Source organism: Pseudonaja textilis, chromosome 4 (assembly GCF_049901715.1).
Source record: "Pseudonaja textilis isolate UNSWEBS1 chromosome 4, rPseTex1.2, whole genome shotgun sequence".
In the NCBI taxonomy this organism is placed as follows: domain Eukaryota; kingdom Metazoa; phylum Chordata; class Lepidosauria; order Squamata; family Elapidae; genus Pseudonaja; species Pseudonaja textilis.
The window spans coordinates 14,079,510-14,099,563 of NC_141993.1; the positions used below are offsets into that span (position 1 = coordinate 14,079,510).

General features: G+C 39.1%; 1 protein-coding gene across 2 annotated transcripts in view; it reads left to right on the forward strand.

Annotated features, from left to right (window-relative positions):
* MYOZ1 (myozenin 1) overlaps positions 1-19,710 on the forward strand; it is a 38,654-nt gene extending 18,944 nt beyond the window's left edge. For both annotated transcript variants that reach the window (XM_026711016.2, XM_026711014.2), the window contains 3 exons: positions 10,022-10,289; positions 13,802-13,970; positions 19,172-19,710. In XM_026711016.2, the coding sequence (XP_026566801.1) occupies positions 10,022-10,289; positions 13,802-13,970; positions 19,172-19,403 (669 nt within the window). In that variant the 3' untranslated portion in view covers positions 19,404-19,710. The remainder of the gene's footprint in view (positions 1-10,021; positions 10,290-13,801; positions 13,971-19,171) is intronic.
* Positions 19,711-20,054: the final 344 nt, after the last annotated feature.

The window sequence follows — 20,054 nt, forward strand, 5'->3', positions numbered from 1 at the left end:
TATACCCAAGAAAGTCCACCTGCTTAGTGGCGATGGCACACTTCTCCCTTTTTAGTTTGAGGCCATGCTGCCTGAACCTATCCAATACCGCTCTGACTCTGAGGAGAAGCTGGGGTCTGTCCCTGGCTGATACCAAAATATCATCAAAATACGGAACCACGCCAGGGAGGCCTTGCAGTATCCGTTCCATTAATGACTGAAATATATCTGGGGCGACGCTAACGCCAAATTGGAGACGTTTGCATCGGAATGCCCCTCTGTGGGTGACAATTGTTTGCAATTCGGCCGTTTGGTTGTCTACAGGAAACTGTTGATAAGCCTGTGACATATCCAATTTGGCGAATATGGTTCCTGGTTCAAATGTGTGTAGTAAGTGTTGGATCACCGGAACTGGGTACGCGCTAGTCTGCAGATAGCGGTTAATTGTGGTCTTGTAGTCAGAACACATTCTTATACTGCCATCTTTTTTAGGGGTGTGACAATTGGGGTCTCCCACTTAGCAAAATCCGTGGGCTCGATCACCCCTTGTTTGAGCAATTTGTCCAGTTCCGCGTCCAGTTTAGAGCGCAGAGCAAATGGTACTCTGCGTGGCTTTAAACGGACGGGAACTGCTTGGGGGTCCACTGAAAAGGAGATGGGCGTACCCTTATAACAACCCAATTCATCGCTGAACACATCAGCATAGTCTGAAAATAGCGAGTCGATATCGGAAGGTGAGACAGCATGAACTCCCGTTAAGCTAAGGCCGAGATAGGGGAACCAATCCAACCCCAAAAGGCTAGGGAGGGTACCATCTACCACCACTAAAGGCAGATGGCCTTTAAAGGATTTGAATTTAACAAGGAACTTGCCTGTTCCGAGTACTGGGATGTTCTTCCCCTGGTAGTCCCTCAAGGTGAGACGACTCTTCTGGAGCTGGTTTCTGGACAGGTTGGGTCGTAGTTTCTTGAGCGTGCTCCATGAGATGATCGAGAGTGCTGACCCGGTATCGACTTCCATAAGACAGGGTTTACCTTCTAAATGGATAGAAAGCGTGATTTTATTAGGTGTCAGAAAAGTGTGGTTAGCTTGGTAGCACGTGTAACAATTTTCTACTTGCCTGGGTGGCCCCGGAGGGGAGTAAAAGGATGCTACCTTTTGTGGAGCCACATGTGTTGCCTGGCAGGCCCTGGCGATGTGGCCTTTCTTGCCGCAATTGTTGCAGGTGACGTTCCTGAACCTGCAAGTCGTTCTAGCATGGGAACCCCCGCAGGCGAGGCACAACAGGATGTGTTTGGATGTGTTGCTGTTCCCAGGCCTAGTTCCTACCTGTGGCTGCTTGGATGGCTTGAGTCGATGAACTTCTAGGTGCTCGACAGGGTCTTCTTCACTCACCACCTCCTCTGAGTGGATGGTGACTGGACTGGATTTGGCTGCGCTCCCTTGTATTTCGGCGGCTGATTGGGTCGCTAGCTCTGCTGCCAAGGCTTCCTCGATCGCTTGAGTGAGGTTGAGGTCTTTTCTAGCCAGCAAACGCCTCTGCAATCTTAAGTCTTTGACTCCACAGACGAGTTGATCAAGGAGCATGTCGTCTAGGTAATTTTTGAATTCGCAGTGGAGAGCTGCGGTTCTCAGGGCGGCCAAATACTGATTGATAGATTCCCCATCTGCTTGCTTCCTCATGCGAAAGGCAAAACGTCTCGCGATCTGCGATGGTTTTGGGGAATAGTGGTTAGAGAGTGTCTCTAACAGCTCGGGCCAGGGGACGCTCTTTAACTCCCTGGGTGCAAATAGCGCTGTGGCGGTATCGAACACTGCGGCCCCGCAGTAACTCAGGAAGTACGATTTCTTCCTGTTCTCTGTAGCATCGGCCAGACCAATGGCATCAATGTAGTGATTGAAGCGGTTTCTGTAAGAGTCCCACTTGTCTTCATCTGGCTTAAATGGCGGAAACGCCGGATTTGAATTCATATTGGGTTTTCAGTCTGTTGGTAGACTGACCAATCTCACTGGGAATACAATGGCCCTGATAAGTGTGGCTTTCAGTCTGTTGGTAGACTGGCCAATCTCACTGGGAATACAATGGCCCTGATAAGCGTGGCAGCAGTAGCTTGCAGATCTGCCCCAGCTTAGTGTTTCAGCTCTTAGAGGTTCTCTCTGTGTTTCACGCTCTATGTGACTCTGTGGGCTGTGGCTGTAGCCCGTAACTGACTTCCGTTTAAATTTCGCGCCTTCCCAAAGGCGTAGGCGGCTATAGCTGTAGCGTCGTGCTGACAGCTATTCAAATCGCGCGCCCAATGCGTTCTGGCGGCTGCGAGTACAGCGCCAAGCTTGCTAACAGCAGAATTCGAACACCAGCAGTTGAATTCTGCGCTCAGTGTCGGCGGCTGAGGCTCTCAGCGCCCTGCTCCTCACGTAGCTTTCTTTTTTTTTTTTACGTGGAGCGGCTACACGCTCCGCTTTCACTTCTGCAATCCACAACTGACCGAGCTCTCACGGCGCGGCTACGGTTCAGCGTTTGGTGTGTGATTTCAGCTCTTTTCTATTGCTGCTGGTTGGCCAGATCCCACCTTCGTCGCCAATGTTATAGATCGGAAAGAAGGGGAGGCCACACCAGAGCATTCCAATAACACACTTTATTCAGGGGAATAAAGGGGGCTGTCGCGTCTGCTTCTAACCAGGCAGACCTACCAGCGAACAGCGGCTGGCTAGACCTCGCAGCCGGCTTTTATAACCGGCTGTCGAAGGGAGCCAGCCAATGGGGGCTGCTGACGCCCCCACGGAAGGAACGGACCTGATGGGGAACTTGTGTCAGTCCCGGGGACATAACAATAAGCATATAATAACTGTTCAAAAATAATAATCTGAGCACACAACTCTCAATGATGACTTCACGTTGCAGATACACATCCTCATTTGAAAACTCAGCCCAAAAATTCCTGCCTAAACAACTTCCTAAATAGCGGTAGTTACCATGAACTTATTTTGGGGGAAAGTTAGTGTGATGGGAGGGAAACTCCAGTAGTGACTGCTCACTTCTCAGCCTTCTTTCACCTTACCTTGTTGTGGGGGTCTTAACATACTTTCTCTACTGGCATATCTTGGGTAGGCAGCTTCTATCTGGAACCAAAGGATTTCTGGGTATCTGGGTCCCAAGCCATTTAGGATTGTGTAAGTTATTACTAGTACTTGAATTGCACCCAAAAACAAACTGGCAAGTAACACAGCTCCTATGTTGTGTGACAAGCCTGGGATTATCATGTTAGTGTATGACAGCTATGCTTGTATACAGCTGAAGTTCCTGGGTGGTCTTCACAGGCAATCCCATTCACAACACCTTTTGTACAGGAATGACAAGGGCGTCATTGACTGTTGCCAGGGTCTCCCACTGCTACCCTCAGCATCTGATGTTGGAGATGGTTTCCCCTCTATGCCAAATTGAAGGGCCTCTCTGCAATAAAAAATGTTGCTGTACCTAGAAATGTATGGATAACTGTAAACTTCATTTGTGTTGCTAAATCTCATGAATTGGAACCCAATCCAAAAGTATAGGAGTCATACCCACTGAGAACTAGAGAAAGATTATCAATATAAAGCAGGCATTTAATTCTTGGAATTTTATTTTTGGAATTTACTCACTACAATATTATGAAATTATTATATAACGATACTAAACTATAAAAGAATCCTACAGATTATAATGATAATGTATCCTATCATATTCATCACATGCAGTACATATTTCTTTTAGATATTTACAATCCTATAAGAGCCAAGCAAGCTTGAAGCATAGGACTCAAGGACAAAACTGTATTTATTCTTTAGTGGTGTGGGAGAGGGCAAGGATTTGTTTCCTGTCTTTGATAGAGTGTGGGGATGCTATGGACACAATATATTTCGATTTCAGCAAAACATTTGACAAAGTGACACTAGTTGTTCACAACCTACTTCATTCCCTAGTCTTCTCCTGAGTATGAGTCCCTTTGGCTTTTCTGCAGTGGAGATGCTGGAGCTGACAGCATTAATGGTAATATGAAAATACTTGGAGGCCTATACTCCTAGTAATTCTGACAAAGATTCATTACTAACCAGACAGGTTAACTGGTTTTCTAAGATATAGGTGGTTGCATTTAGCAGCACTTATTTTTCATCACAATTCAAAAGCTTTAGTTCTTCCATTCATGATTGGGAAAAAAATCACTTGCAATTTCTGTACCCACAGACATAAAGGTAAATGCCACTGAAGGCAAGTGGCTTTTTGTCTCAGTAAATGTATATAGGTTTGCATGAAAAAATATTTTAAACAAATAAGGGAAAATAGTCAGTAGTATTACAGGCACAAAACGTTGTAAAAGGTAACGTCACACTTACATTCTGCTTAATTTCTGATGACTACATGGTCTCATCCACAAGGTTTTCTTGGAAGCAATGCAGAAATAAATACCTGTGACTTTCCTTAATTTCATAGCATTACTTGCACAATATTATATGTATCTGGAATGTATCTGGAAAAAAACTGTAAAATGACCTTCCCTATACACTAAAATAACTAATAGATAATCATAGTTGGAAGGGACCTTGTAGGTCATCTAGTCCAACCCCCCCCCAAGCAGGAGACCCTACACCATTTCTATCAAATGGCAGTCCAATCTCTTCTTGAAAGTCTCAAGTGATGGCGCTCCCACAACTTCTGAGGGCAAGTTGTTCCATTGCTTAATTAGCATTGATTAGCACTAAAAAAGCATTGAAGTAGTTGAGAAGGCTGACTGTTGTTAATAACTTAGAGAGTAAATATTTTGGGAAGCTCTTAATCAGCAAGATAGAAATAGAAACACACTTGATGGCCTCAATCATGAAAGGATTTCTTACCATCTCCATCTCTTTGAGAAGGATCATCTTCCATTGCCTAGTTGGAAATGTTGGAAATGAAGGGAATTAAGTGCCTTGTAATGGTAGGAAATTGGCCACCTTTGTGATTTTTGTGTGGAGCTATGGAAGTAACAAACCTGGCTTATGTCTGAAACAACATTTGGCTCTCAGCCTGGTTATTTAGAGACTAACTCAAACTCAATCAAAACAGGACAAAAGTACCGGATTTTAATGCGTGGGGGTTAAACATGAAGTTGGGCTTCTGGATTCCTGTGGAATCCTTATTCTTAGAATTAAAGGCAAACTATTTTATGTTTATTGTTATTTTGGGGGTGTTTTTATATTTTGTTTAATTTTGTAAGCCATCCAGAGTCATGGAAGTGAAATGAACTAACGTGGGCAACATCCTGCCCACACTCTTTTATCTTTCTTGTCGACCTCAATCTACCTCATATTAACTGGACCCTAAACAAATGTAAAACTGAACCCATACATGCAACCTTCCACAATGCTGTAACAAATCTGGGACTGGAACAACTACTAACCAACAATACTAGACTTAACAACTGCCTCGTCTCATCTTCATCAATAGTTTGAATTCAATTTATGGAATACAAATTAAAGAACCCTTTTCCAACAGTGACCACAGCATGATTGACTTTTGTCTCAACATATGTCCACACAAAAATCATCATAACGACGGGATTCCCAATTATAACTTCAAAAAAGGCAACTATGATCTTCTGGACGACAAACTCTTGATTGGCAACTTCTATTCATTGGATGCAATACTGTCGAAGACCATTACAACATATTTTTACTTGAAGTCAAAAAAGTCATCAAACGATATGTACCAATAACAACTCCCAAAAGCAGAAAAAAAACAAATTACCCATAACAACAAGGAAGCTTCAATCCAAAAAGAAATCACTTTGGTAGAAAAACAAATCTGGTCATGTTGCCAACTTCAAAAAGCGATACAAAAATGTATGCCACCAGATAAAGACTGAATGCACCAATTATCACATTAAACAAGAAGAAAACCTTCTATGCACCAATTCCACCCAGGCTTTCTACAATTTTGTAAACAACAAACTAAAAGACTCAAGGTCCACCCCACCCCTGAAAGGACCTAATGGTAAAGACTGCAACAATGACACCATTAAAGCCAACCTCTTTAACACATTCTTTGGCTCAGTATTTGTAAACAGCAATGGATTAGTTGAACCACAGACAATTACAATGATCTAATACATATTGATTTTACAGGAGACAATGTTGAAAAAGCACTACGCAATCTAAAACCATCTCTATCTATTGGACCGGATGGAATATGTGGCTACTTCTTAAAAAAGCTATCCCCTGCCATAGCCGAACCTCTAAGCATAACCTTTGAAAAATCTTTCAGGACCAGCTCCTTGCCAAACCTATGGTCACTAGCCACAGTCATCCACATCTTCAAAAAGGGAGACCCCAGCCTAGTTGAAAATTATAGACCAATCTCCTTATGCTGCATCACCTGTAAAGTCATGGAATCAATTATTAACCAATCCATTATCCTGCACTTAGAAACAAACAACCTACTCTCTAACAAACAATTTGGTTTCAGGAAAAAACTATCTTGTAATCTGCAACTCTTACACTGCAAAAACATATGGACCATACAACTTGATCAGGGCAAAGCAATTGACGCAATATACATAGACTTCTGTAAAACCTTTGATTCAGTGGTACATGACAAACTTCTACTAAAACTAAAATCTTATGGTATCTCTGGACATCTGCATAACTGGATAGAAGCATTCCTGTCAAACAGACAACAAATGGTCAAAATTGGGAGCGTCCTATCAAATTCTGTACTTGTCAACAGTGGTGTCCCCCAAGGCAGTGTTCTAGGACCAACTCTCTTCATACTCTACATAATGACCTCTGTGATCATATTAAGAGCAACTGTGTTCTTTTAGCTGATGATGTAAAGCTATTTAACACCATCGACAATATTGCTATCCTTCAAAAAGACCTTGACTATGTATCAGAATGGTCAAACAAATGGCAACTTCAAATCTCAACAAACAAATGCTCTGTCTTATATATTGGCAAAAAAATAAATAAATCAGAAAATAAAATACAAGCTGAATAGTCAAGTCCTTGTTGATGATCCAAACTCTGTCAAGGACCTTGGAGTACTCATCTCTAAGGATCTAAATGCTAGAAGCCACTGTAATTACATAGCCAAAAAGGCATTAAGAGTTGTTACCCTAATCCTGCGTAGCTTTTTCTCAGGTAATATCACTCCACTAACTAGAGCATACAAAACTTTTGCTAGTCCAATACTTGAATACAGCTCATCAATCTGGAACCCACATTCCATATCTGATATTAATACAGTGGAGAAAGTCCAGAAATATTTCACAAATACCAGACTTGAAATTCTAGACCTAGACAACCTAGAACTACGACGCCTTTGGTCTGATGTAAGTATAGTACATAAAATTATACATTGCAATGTTCTACCTGTCAATGAATACTTCAGCTTCAACCACAACAATACAAGAGCACACAATAGATACAAATTCAAGGTAAACCACACCAAACTTGATTGCTGGAAATACGACTTCAGCAAAAGAGTGGTCAATGTCTGGAATCCTCTACCTGACTCTGTGGTTTCTTCACCAAACCCCAAAAACTTTAACCTTAGATTGTCTACTATGGACCTCACCCCTTTCCTAAGAGGTCTGTAGGGGGTGTGCATAAGCGCACCAATGTGCCTACCGTCCCTGTCCTATTGTTTCTTTTTTTCTTTTTTCTTATTCGTATCCATTTCATGTATTCATACCTATGTTTATACTTATACCTATTATCTTATACGCTTGACAAAATAAAATAAATAAATTGAATGAAGAAGAATAATCTACCTCGTCCATCATTAAAACGAAGAGTACAGGTAGTCCTTGACTTATAACAGTTCATTTAGTGACTGTTCAAAGTTACAATGGCATTGAAAAAAGGGACTTATGACCTTTTTCACACTTATGACCATGGTCACAGGATCAAAATTTAAATGCTTGGCAATTGACTCGTATTTATGACCATTGCAGTAACCTGGGGGCACATGATCCCCTTCGGCAACCTTCTGATCAGCAAAGTCAATGGGGAAGCCAGATACACTTCACAACTGTGTCCCCGTCTTAACAACTGCAGTGATTCGCTTAACAAATGTGGCAAGAAAGGTCGCATAATGGGGCAAAACTCATTTAACTCATTTAACAAATGTTTTGCTTAACAACAAAAATGTTGGCCACAATTGTGGTTGTATGTTAAAGACTACCTGGACCGGACTAGAATTGAACTTTGAAGTACCACGATCAATACTTCCTCCATTTGGAGCATTCTTCAAATAAAATGTCAAGGAGGCTATATATTCCTATGATGAATCCATTTGTCTTGTTAATGAAAATATCAGTAATAGTTAGCATTACTTTAAATGTATTCAATTTCATTTTAAAAAATATGAAATTTGTATTTGAGTTGACTCGCCTTTAGTCTGTTGTAAAATCCAGAATTGCACTGTAAGATTTGTGTCATACACAAAGGATCAGGACCATACGTTATTACATTAAGTCACAGTTTAAGGATTTATTGCTCAAGCCTATTTATTGCATAATAATCTAGTCAACTAAAGTTCATTACTAAATTGGTGACAGACAAGAGTCAACGGATTTCAAGAGGGGTTGGATTTGGACATCTGCAGCAACATAACGACTCTATGCTGATGATGTGCTTAATTCCGCCCCCCCCAAATCTGCCTATTGTTCTCTTTTAGTTTGTTTCCCTTGGAGTTCCTGCAACTTCCACTTCCTCGGTTAAATTTTCCCTCTTGATCATGATTAAATTGGGAGAGCTGATGCTCTTCCTCTGTTCTGTGAAGAAAAAAACCTGTCAATAAGCCAAGTCATGAATTTCTTCAAAAAAAGGACAATTGGTAGAATCTTATATAATTGTAGCATATGCACAATAATTATAGTTCCCCAATACTTCAAGCCTCTGAAAGATCCGCATTTTATTTTTGGAAGTCATCCACATCTTCTAAATGCCAATAACAGTATTGCTTTTGTTTGTTTCTCTATTCATTTTGAGCCAAATGCTCTTTACAGCATTGCCAGATTTATTTATTCAGAATTCTGAGAATATATGGTCATTTTTAACATACCGTATTAATTTAGAATGCACATATGTTTACCAAAAACTTGTTTACCAATAGCCCTGAATAAAGTAAGATCAATTCCTGTCATCACTGGTGCACAAAATGGCTTAATCTAAGCAGTAACATTGATTATTTTAGTAGTTAACATATTTCTACCCAACTAACTTTTTTTATCTCTTTGAATTTTCTAACTGTATTATGCACCTACATATTCTTCTTCTGTATTCTCATGCCTCTCTTGTTGTCCTTAAAATAGGGCACTCATATAGGTGTAGGGTAGGGAGATTCCCCAGAGCTTTGTCAGGATCATTTGCTAATGGCTTTGTGCCCAGATTGCATATTCAGTGACCTGCTCTGAAGCTTTATGACTGGTGCAGCAAAGACACTACGATAACTCAGGCTTTGAGTATTTCGTGTCTACTCACCTATATTTAGCAGCCCAGATAGCTGATACTTGAAGCCTGTTTACAGCCTACTAAACTTTCTTCCCTCAACTGCTACACATAGAAGAAATCAAATGCATCTGTTCCTATGTGCAAGCAGCCGCCAGTTCTGAAGCAGGAGGAAGGGAGGCTTCCACTTGGAAAAGACTAAATTCATAAATTAGTCCACTGACATAGCAATGTGGTAATTTAAATCTTGATTCTGTTCTTTAATGCTGGCCTACCTGCAGCTGTCTCTCAAGGATATCCCATTCTAATGATTTAGTTTTCAAAATTAAAATAAACTATTAAAAATACTAAAATTATTGTGACAGCACTTCTCACTGTTGTTCCTCAAGGCCACTAATTCATTTGCATACGAATCAGCATATTGTTTTCATCATCCAAGCACAATAGATTCAGAAATATTATATTAGCAGATAAAAAAGAAACATGGAATTTGTCTCTTGACAATTATTTAATTTTGCCCCTTTCTTTTACTTTCTGCTCCTCTTTCCTTACATTTCCCTTCCGTCTTCTTATCCAGGATCACTTCCAGAGGTTTATCCCATCCGTTGGGGGATACTACGGAGCTGATTCCTACAGACACACTCAGGGTGGTGGGAGAATGATGAGTGGTGTAACTGTAGGACCCTACGGATCCACCAAACTGCAATATCCTCCCACTCCTCCTGCAAAGCCTGGGAGCAAAGGTGGAGCTGGAGGAACGGGCAGTGGCCACACCGAGGGATCTGCCGGCAGAGGGGGAGGAGTGGATGGAGGTGGAAATGGAAATGAGACTGCGGGTGGAAAAGGTAAGGATTCATTTTCATCCAACAGCTGAGTAAAGAAAAAGGCTTACTGAAAATCCTGTTCTTTTCAAGATCTTTCTTAAATCTGAATATATCTGAGAAAATTTCACTACTGACACTGCCTGAACTGCCTTTGAAGAAAAGGACATATGGTAATTCTTTTTTTCACCACAAATGGTAGTTCTATTATTCATATAGTTTAATTAAAAACTCTGGAGTTCTTTAGCCATTACCCTATTCAAATGAAGCAGCATGATTTTAAAGTGTGGGGAAAGTTATTTGATTTATTGATTGAAACATTTAACTGAGATTCCTACATGATTCAAAAGCATTTTTGAAAGCCTGAAATTATATTATATAGACTGACATCTCCTCAATCAAAATATTGCATATATTCAATTCTTTTGGAGATAAAATTGGGACAAATCTAATCCCTTCTTTGTTTCCTGAAAGTTGCATGTACTTCTCTTCCCTTATCTTAATGATGAAGTTCCCAAGTTTTCTTAATTCACAGTGTCTTTACTAGTCCAGTCATTTTTTTCATAGTATCCATGTTCTAAAACTGTGAACTATCTTCAGCTAGTACTTTGTATGTTTCCTAACAACTGTCAAGTATCACTGTATTTCCCTCAAAAATATGTAATGTCCCACAGTCACCTAGTAAGTTTGCTGTAGCACTCTAAAATTCTACAGCATAATTATGTAACCATGGTTTAAATGTCTTTTCCCTTTTTTCTCTAAATTAGTCCCATCCTTATTCTTTTTATTTCTCCTTGCTTCCTGTGATTTATCCTTAGCTAAACAATTGCTAAAACACCTGTTCATTCATTCATTCATTCATTCATTCATAATAATGGCATTCTCAATAAATCATGTATGAATTAAGTTTTTGCTGCATCAGTTTTTGTGTTTGTGATTATATTAAAGGAATGTTGGTTGGGGATAGGTATGAATACGGATTTCTGTATGTAAAGAATGGAGGATTCAAATGATTTGTAGCAAATTATATTAACTTTTATACAATCAAAAAGAAACTCAAAACTATAAAAACATATCAAAGACAAGGTAGTAAACAAATTAAGAGTAAATAGGTGTATTTGTATACTTTGTGGAATGTTTATTAAAGAGTTAAAAGTAACTGGAGAATTGTTAGGATGTGCAAATACTGATGCAAAAGTTCATGGTCCAATGCAGAGGATAAACATTTGTTGATAGAAATGAAAATAGCTTTATATAAGAGCCCTATTTGTTATCAAGGAGTAAGAATTTTGCAGATTAGATATAGATAAAAGTGTGAATGGGGAAAGTATAGGTGGTATAATGAAAAAAAGTGTATATAATGAATGGGTGGTGAATGTGGCTTGAACACAAAAGAAAGTAAGTACATTGAGGTGGTTTTGTCATAAAGGGAAAACAAATAGGGATCAAATTGTAGAACAAATATATGAAAGAGGAGTGAGAGGAAGGAGAGATTCAAAAGAATTGAATTGATCTCGTGAAATTTATTTGTTCACCAAATTTTGAAACCACCCATCTCCTTCACAGAGGGACGCTGGGCTGTATATAAATAAAATATAAAAACATAAATATAGTATATAAAATGTTAAAAAGAGTAAGTGTTTAAAAATCAACGTTAAAAGTTAAGTAAAAGGAAGGGGAGAGGTTTTCAAGGCACTAATCCCACATCTGCATGCTCCTCTGTGAGCCCCATGCAGCGCAGAGCCATGTTTTCACGCCTTTCCCAAAGGCCAGGTGAGTGAGGGCCGGTCTCATTTCTGGGGGTAGAATATTCCACAGGGTAGGGATGCGGGGGGAACTTCCAAAGGAAGTAAGAAATTTGCAAACAATTAGTATTTGGATGTGGTGAATCAAGGATGGATTGCAAGGATAGAGAAATGTAGGGAGGTAGAGTAACTTTTGTTAGCGTAAATTAGATTTAATTAAATTTTCCTTTTTTTCTCAACACCTTTATTTTCTTTTTCTTAGTATTTCTAACTCTTTGTCTGTATTTTGTATAATAAGGTTGTCTTTGACTTACAATAGTTAATTTAGTGACCATTCAAAGTTACAATGGCGCTGAAAAAAGTGACTTATGACTGTTTTTCACACTTATGTATTTTGCAGCATCTCCGTGGTCACATGATCAAAATGAAAATGCTTGGCAACTGAGTCACATTTATGATGGTGGCAGTGTCCTAGAGTAATGTGATCTCTTTTTGCGACCTTTTGACAAGCAAAGTCAACGGGGAAACAAGATTCAATTTAACAACCGGGTTACTAATTTAACAGCTGTAGTGATTCACTTAACACTTGTAGCAAGAAAGGTCGTAAAATGGAGCAAAACTCACTTAACAAATATCTTGCTTAACAACATAAATTTTGCACTATGGGTATTGCTTATCACAGAAGAGAAGAGAGATATGGGAAAGGAGGAAAAGATATAGTTCATAAAAACGGATAATTTGTTGAACAGCATGTTCTGAGCACAGACGATTAGTTGCTTTGGTTTAAGTATATGCTTGAAACAACCTTTTCTGCCACCATTCACTTGATTCTGCACAGTACAGCTAGTCCTCAACATAAAGCTAATCATTTTAGACCATTTGAAGTTACAGGGCACTGAAAAAAGTGACTTACTGCATGACTGTTTTTCACACTTACAACAGTTGCAGCATCCCCATAGTCACGTAATGGAAATTCAAGCACTTGCTAACAGCCCTGATTTATGACAGTTGCACTGTCCCATTTGTAGCCTTTCCAGTCAGCTTCTGACAAAGTCAATGGGAGAAGCCAGACTTGCTTAACGACTACATGATTAACTTAACAACTGCAGTTGTTCATTAACAACTATGGCAAAAAAAAGGTTGTAAACTGCAGGGGTGGGATTCAAATTTTTTAACAACCTGTTATGTAGGTGTGGCTTGGTGGTCATGTGACTGGCTGGGTGTGGCCAACTTAACATGACTCACATCGAGGCACGCATCTCCTCGCCTGGCCTCTCATGACTGTGGGGATGCTGCAACAGTTGTAAATGTGAAAAATGGTCATAAGTCACTTTTTTTCAGTGTCGTTGTAACTTTGAAGGGTCACTCCACACAAGCAAAGGACCAGCAAAGGAGGGGAAAAAAACTCCAGAGATGTTCCTGAGACAGGAAGTCTAGTCCTGCCAAGAATGTAATAAGGGTTAACGGAGAGGCAGTTTCTATAAGCAACACCAGAATGTTTCCTTCCTGGCTTCCTTACAGGATTAGGCCAGTAATTTTTTCTAACAACTGGTTCTCCGAACTGTTTAGAATGTTAACAACTGGTTCTAGCAAATAGGTGAGAACCTGTAGAATCCCAGCCCTGGTAAACTGGTATGCAACTCATTTGACAACTGCCTTACTTAGCAATGGAAATTTTGGATTCAATTGTAGTCATAAGTTGAGGATTATCTGTATTCATCCCTCAGTTCAGGATGTTGCTTTGCATGTTTTCTCTTGACTTAAGTTTTCTTCTTTTTCTTTATATTATAGGTGAAAATAAAAGTGGGAGTGGGAAAGGAAAAGTTCCCCTTCTTAAGACCTACATTTCTCCATGGGAAAGAGCCATAGGCATTACTCCACAAGAGAAAAGCGAATTCAACATTGATCTCCTGTCTTATGGCACCAAAGCAGACCTCTGTCATTATAAATCTTTCAATAGGTGAGGGAAAATGCTTACAAAAGTGGTGGGACTGGCAGTAGATAGGAAATATGAGGGTCAATGAGATATATAAATATGTTGATTGTCCTGGCATTTCAGCTTATTGATCAGGAGCGCTTTCTTTCTAACTAATGAGGAGGCGTGAATGGAACACATTCTCATGCCGTGTTGTTGTTTGCAGAAAAAAGGCAAATCTTTCATGAGCCAGGAAATGGAACTTGTATGAGAGGAACCATCATTGCTCAGACTTAATTGTATCATAACATGTTCATAACCAAGCTGTATTCCATGGCCTTGGAGAATCTATTGACAGAAGGGCAGTAGAAAAATGTCTCGAATTTAAATCCTGGAAAACAGATGCACAACAGGCTTTGGTTGCTGTGTCTTGCAGCAGGCAGTTATTTTATGTGAATATAGTTCCTTTAAATCTGCAGGAAAGAAACTAATCAAGCAGTGTCACATTTGCAAGATTTCTGCTAAAAAGCAATTTCCTGAATAGGATATTTAAGTGTCTGTAGAAAAGAGACTACCTGCTCTGCCTCATGTGAAGTTTGATAGCAGGATCTCCAAGCACTACAGGAGGAGAGCCTGCATCTGGGCATCAATAATTAAGCAATGGCTACCTACCCTCTAGGGATGGGTCCAGGACAACTCACCATGGCCAACTCTCCATGGGACAATTCAGTGCTTTTGTCATATTAACTAATATGATGCCATATTAGTATCAGAAACTTCCATGCTGCCAGCTGTATTGTTTCATTCAGTTAATTTGAGTATTGGTGACCATGTTTTCATCAAAATTATTATAACTCTTGTATTTCTGGATTGATTTTATTTATTTTATTAGTATTGGCCACAGTTCCATTGAAATTAATTTAACTTTTGTATTTGTTGAATTGTCCCACGGTGAGTTGGCCTATTCTGTTAGGGACTCAGTTGTCTGTTAATCAAGTTAACAGTACTTTGCTTTAGCATCAGAACCAAATGGCAATCCAACTAGAGTGAGGTGGTAAACCAGCAGCTTCAGGACTAGTCCAGTTCTACCAACTATTGGTGAAGCAGCTGCAGCCAGTGCTACTTTTCCAAAGCCAAATATCTGTTTCCCTGACTGATAAATATGGTGGGAATCCCAGCAAATTTACTATCTTCGGCGCTCAACGGGAACTGTACCTCCCTTAGACCTGAACATTTCCCCATTGACCTCAAATAGGTTTATCATATACTTGAGGGTAATAAACAGCCCATACCTGAGACTACAACATTATTTCCATTTTCTCTGGGGAATTAATGCTGCTTGGATTTCCTTAAGGTTACGTTAGGTCTGCTGACCTGCATCATTAGAAAGGATCCCGTCACAGCTGCTGCAAATCATGTCTGGTTTTCTATCAGTTTTCTCACCTCCACACAGACTAAGAAGCTGGATGCCAGCTTTACACTTGGACCATTCCCTGGAAAAGCAGATCAACCATATGGCCTTCCAACCAGCCTGAAAATACATGCCAACCTTCCCTCATTCCTTCCTAAAACTCCCCCTGTGTCCCTGTATAGCTTTGTCCTGTTCCCACATCTTGTTGTGGGAATTCAACATGGAATGTATTTCAAATTCTTAGCACCCAAGACATAGGCTATACAGTAATATTTGATTTATTAGCAAATAATAAATCCATTCCTAGAGTCCTCATCTTCTAGCACACGGGTGTCAAACTCGTCATGTCATGTTGCCTTCACGTGACATTTTGCAACCTTTTTCTCATTTGTGGAGCTGGGGAGACCATGGCCAGTATGTGACACTGCTGGTCTAGTACATGGAGTTAACAATTGGCCAAGAAGAAAATAATTGTTTAGCCTAATTCCTACTCATTCTCTCTGGAAGTGGACAGTGGCTGTTAATTACTAGAATTATTAGAATAACTAAGTATAATAGATCTACTAAAACTAATAGAACAAAGTATAATAGTTAGAATAACTATGTATAATAGATCTGACCTACGAGGCTGTAAATCTTCTGCAGATCTTATATTTTGAGAAGAAATATATAGAAAAGATATAAAGAATCAACCAAAAGAACCGTGGAGGATACTTGGGAAACATGTGAATCTGAGGAAATGTATGCGCGAGGATATGTGAGGGCATTTAATATGTTTTGGATACTAGTGGTAGAGCAACATAGAAAAATCTGGATTATAAAGGACTGCTTTTCTTCAGTTATCAGAAAACAAAATTTTATTGCACTTAATACAATGTTACTAAGCCCAATTTCCCTGAACAAGATCCTATTCAACCCAAATTAACTCCTATCAAAGAAGGTGCCTTAAAATTTAATCAGAATTTGTCTTGTTATTTCAAATGTCAGGAATCAGGCGCCGTATAAATTTAATAAATTATTATTTTTCTATTTCAGCATAGTGAAATATAAAAAATACATTGCCTCATAACTGTTGAAATCTTGTTTTACATTGAGAGCTTTAATGCCTGGCTTCCTCTAATTTGGTTTCTAATTAAGATGTACTTGTGTGCCAATCATCATCCAAGCTATTCTGAAGTAATAGGAAGTAATCAGAGGCAGAAGCTGCAATGAAGATAGTTTTCATTAAAGATACAGTAGTCCTGAAATTATTCTGTTTGGTCACATTATGTTGATAAGTGAATCCTACAATTATATTTTAAATGGAGAGGATACCACAGTTTTAGTGGTCTAGAAAAAAGGCATTAGGATAATATATACTGGAATGTTGTCAATTGAACACTTGTAAAAAGTGACTTATTGATACTGAAGCAATCTTGCTTAGTTTTTTTTAATCACTGTGTATTCTTTACTTCAGTAATAATAATCAAAAGGCACCTGTCACATAACACCCCAGATTTAACAATTGCTGATAAGGAAGACAAAAAAAATCTGGATAGTGGATAGTGACAGCAGAACAGAAGAGAAAGAACTGGAGAAGATAACAAAATACAAAGACCTGCAAACAGAAGTAGAATGGCTGTGGCAAAAGAAAAAAGCAAAGGTAGTACCAATAGTAATAGGTGCCTTGGGTACAATCCCAAAACAACTGGAGCATCACTTGAACACCATTGGCATTGACAGATTCACCACCAGTCAATTGCAGAAGTTGGCTATATCAGGACAGCTTACATCCTGTGACAATATCTGTAACATCATCAAACATCCACATCTGCCTATCCCAGATTCTTGGGAAGGATTTGATAGGGGGACAAAAATGCCAAATCCAGTAGGGATATCTGGCTGACTGCAACGAACAATAACTAGCAATAATGGTGCATTGGAATAACTGCAAGAAATACTATTTGCCTGCAAGCAAGAACTGGTGGGACCATCAACTATACAAAGTAATAGAAAATGAAGAAGTTAAAGTGCTCCGGGACTTCAGAATTCAAACCAAAAAGCATTTGCCACATTACACCCTAGACTTAACTATTGTCAGTAAGAAGAGCAAGGTAGTTGGAATAGTGGAAGTTGCCATTCCTAGAAATAGCAGAAGAGAAGAAAAGAGAAAGAATTAGGAAAAAAATATCACAAAATAAAAGACCTGACCGTGACAAAAGAAAGCAAAGATATTATAAAGAGTAATAGGCTCCTTGGATGCAATCCCAAAACATCTGGAACACCACTTGAACTCCATCAGCATTGACATTTCCAATTCTTGGAAGCTTAGCTTAGACGTATCAACCCTCAATTGGCACATAGAGATAAACAGAATCTACATACCATTCGAAAGAGATAATCAAAAAGCCAAAAAGGATTAAAACATCTCCTTATCAGCAATCAACACCCAGATGAGCAGAGATCAATACCAAATTTTATAAAATAAGAGATCAACACTAACATCAAATGTTATAAAATGAAATGAAATGAAATTAAATTAAATTAAAAACTACCAACTCAGACAAATAATCCAACAGACAACAGCCAAGACTACTTCCACCAACACTAACAGGGGAAACCACTAGTATACAAAATAAAAGCAATAGCAATAGCAGTTAGACTTATATATTGCTCCATAGTGCTTTACAGCACTCTCGGAGTGGATTACAATGTCAGCATATTGCCTCTAACAATTTGGGTCCTCCTTTTACCAATCTCAGAGGGCTGAGTCAACCTTGAGCCCCATCAGGATTGAACTCCAGGCTGTGGGCAGAGTTTGCCTGCAATGCTGCATTCTCACCACTACACCACCAGGGCAGTATAATGTATACTTACTCCCTGCTAGCACTGATGATGTTTCCTAATTTGGTAATAAAACACTTACAAGAAAACAACCAAGTCAGAGTTGCATCAAGAATGCCACTCAGTCCACTGCAAAAGGCAGCTCTATTTGGATAATTTATATCCAGCACCAGTAGCTTTAGTATCATCAACCTGCAACATCTCCCAATCCCAGCTCCCTGAGAAGGGCTTGATAGGGACAGAAATGCCAATCCAATCTAAACATCTGGCTGTATGAAGGACCATAATAATATTAGAGCATCTACCTATCCCATATGTTTGGAAAGGGCTTATAAGTGGATAAAATGCCAAATCCAGTATAAACATTTGGCTGATGTGCAATCAACCAATATAATTTAAACTAGGGCATAATCTAGTGCAGCTTTGAAAATGTATTTATTAATTACATATGTAATCAAAAATCTTTTTTTTTAAATGGCCACCAGCATGTTTCTACACAAAGTGATAGTGATAGATTGATAGATTACTGATATTCAAAAATAAAATTGCCAAGCTACAAACTGATGCTTGTTTGTATGGACCAACTGTTTTTACATTGAACCAGCATCACTGGATAGCTGATAATGATTTTGAATCAGCCACATTTTGCTTTTAAATAATTTTCTTAGAATTTAATGTGCCTTATACAATCTACAGTGTAAACGATATATGTTATATATACCTGATTATCATCTCAATATACTGTATTTCTACACCTTTCCATACAACATTTATGACAGGGGATTTTGTCTGTCCATTTATTTATTTAGATTTTCTGAAGTGCACTCTTTTTTGTGAGAGAGAAATGGACCTGGTTGCTTAGAAATAGAACTAAGAATAGTTATTAATACAGGACTGGATTGATTGGGTTTGTCAAAGGAACATGTGTAGCTAAAATCTGTTGATCTACTGAATTGGTAGGAAAATACTATAACATCTATAAACCCTGATGGTTGATTCTACTTTTCTCTAGAACTGCAATGCCATATGGGGGATATGAGAAGGCAGTCAAATTGATGACCTTCCAAATGCCTGAATTTGACGTTGGTCCTTTGGTACCTGAGCCTCTTATTGTGTATAATCAAGAAGTCTCCAATCGACCCTCCTTTAACAGAACCCCAGTACCCTGGCTGGGGTCAGGAGAACCAACTGAATACAACATTGAGGTGAACGTACCACCGGCAGGTGAAACAGAAGAATTATAGAAATCCCCTTTCCTCTCATTAATCTGTTCATTTGCATGTCTGTATTAAGGAGATGAACATGCAGAAATTTCTCAACTTTGCCCTAAGGACAACCACAATCTAATGCATTTTTGCTGTGGTATTGATCCACATTGGAGTTTGAAGAAAACAAAGCACTAAAATAGTGAGGGAGAGAGAGAGTCTTTTTATTTGCACTCCAAAGCATAAATACAAACCCTGTTATACTTAATTCTTCCGGTCTGCTCTGTCCCAATTTTGTTCCATTGTTTTGTCATTTGGCAAAATGAATAAAGCATCTACAAAGATAGACGACAATGTGATATTTCTTCCTTAGTTCTCCGGGTTCTGTCTATGACATGATCTTCCCTTGATTGATTTTCATTCAGGAAACAGCAGGAATCAGGAACTTTATTAAGAAACAGAGAGCCAGATTGTGCTGTGATTTTGGTGCTGCCCTAGAAACCAGGAGACAGTGACTTCTAGTCTCACTTTAGGCATAAAAACTGCCGGGGTGACTTCAACTCAGTCTTAGCCCAACCCACCTCACAGGGTTGTTGTTGTGGGGAAAGTAAGAAGAGGAAGGAGTACTGTATTATGTTTGGTGACTTGAGTTACTTACAAAATAATAAAGACGGGATAAAAAAATTCACG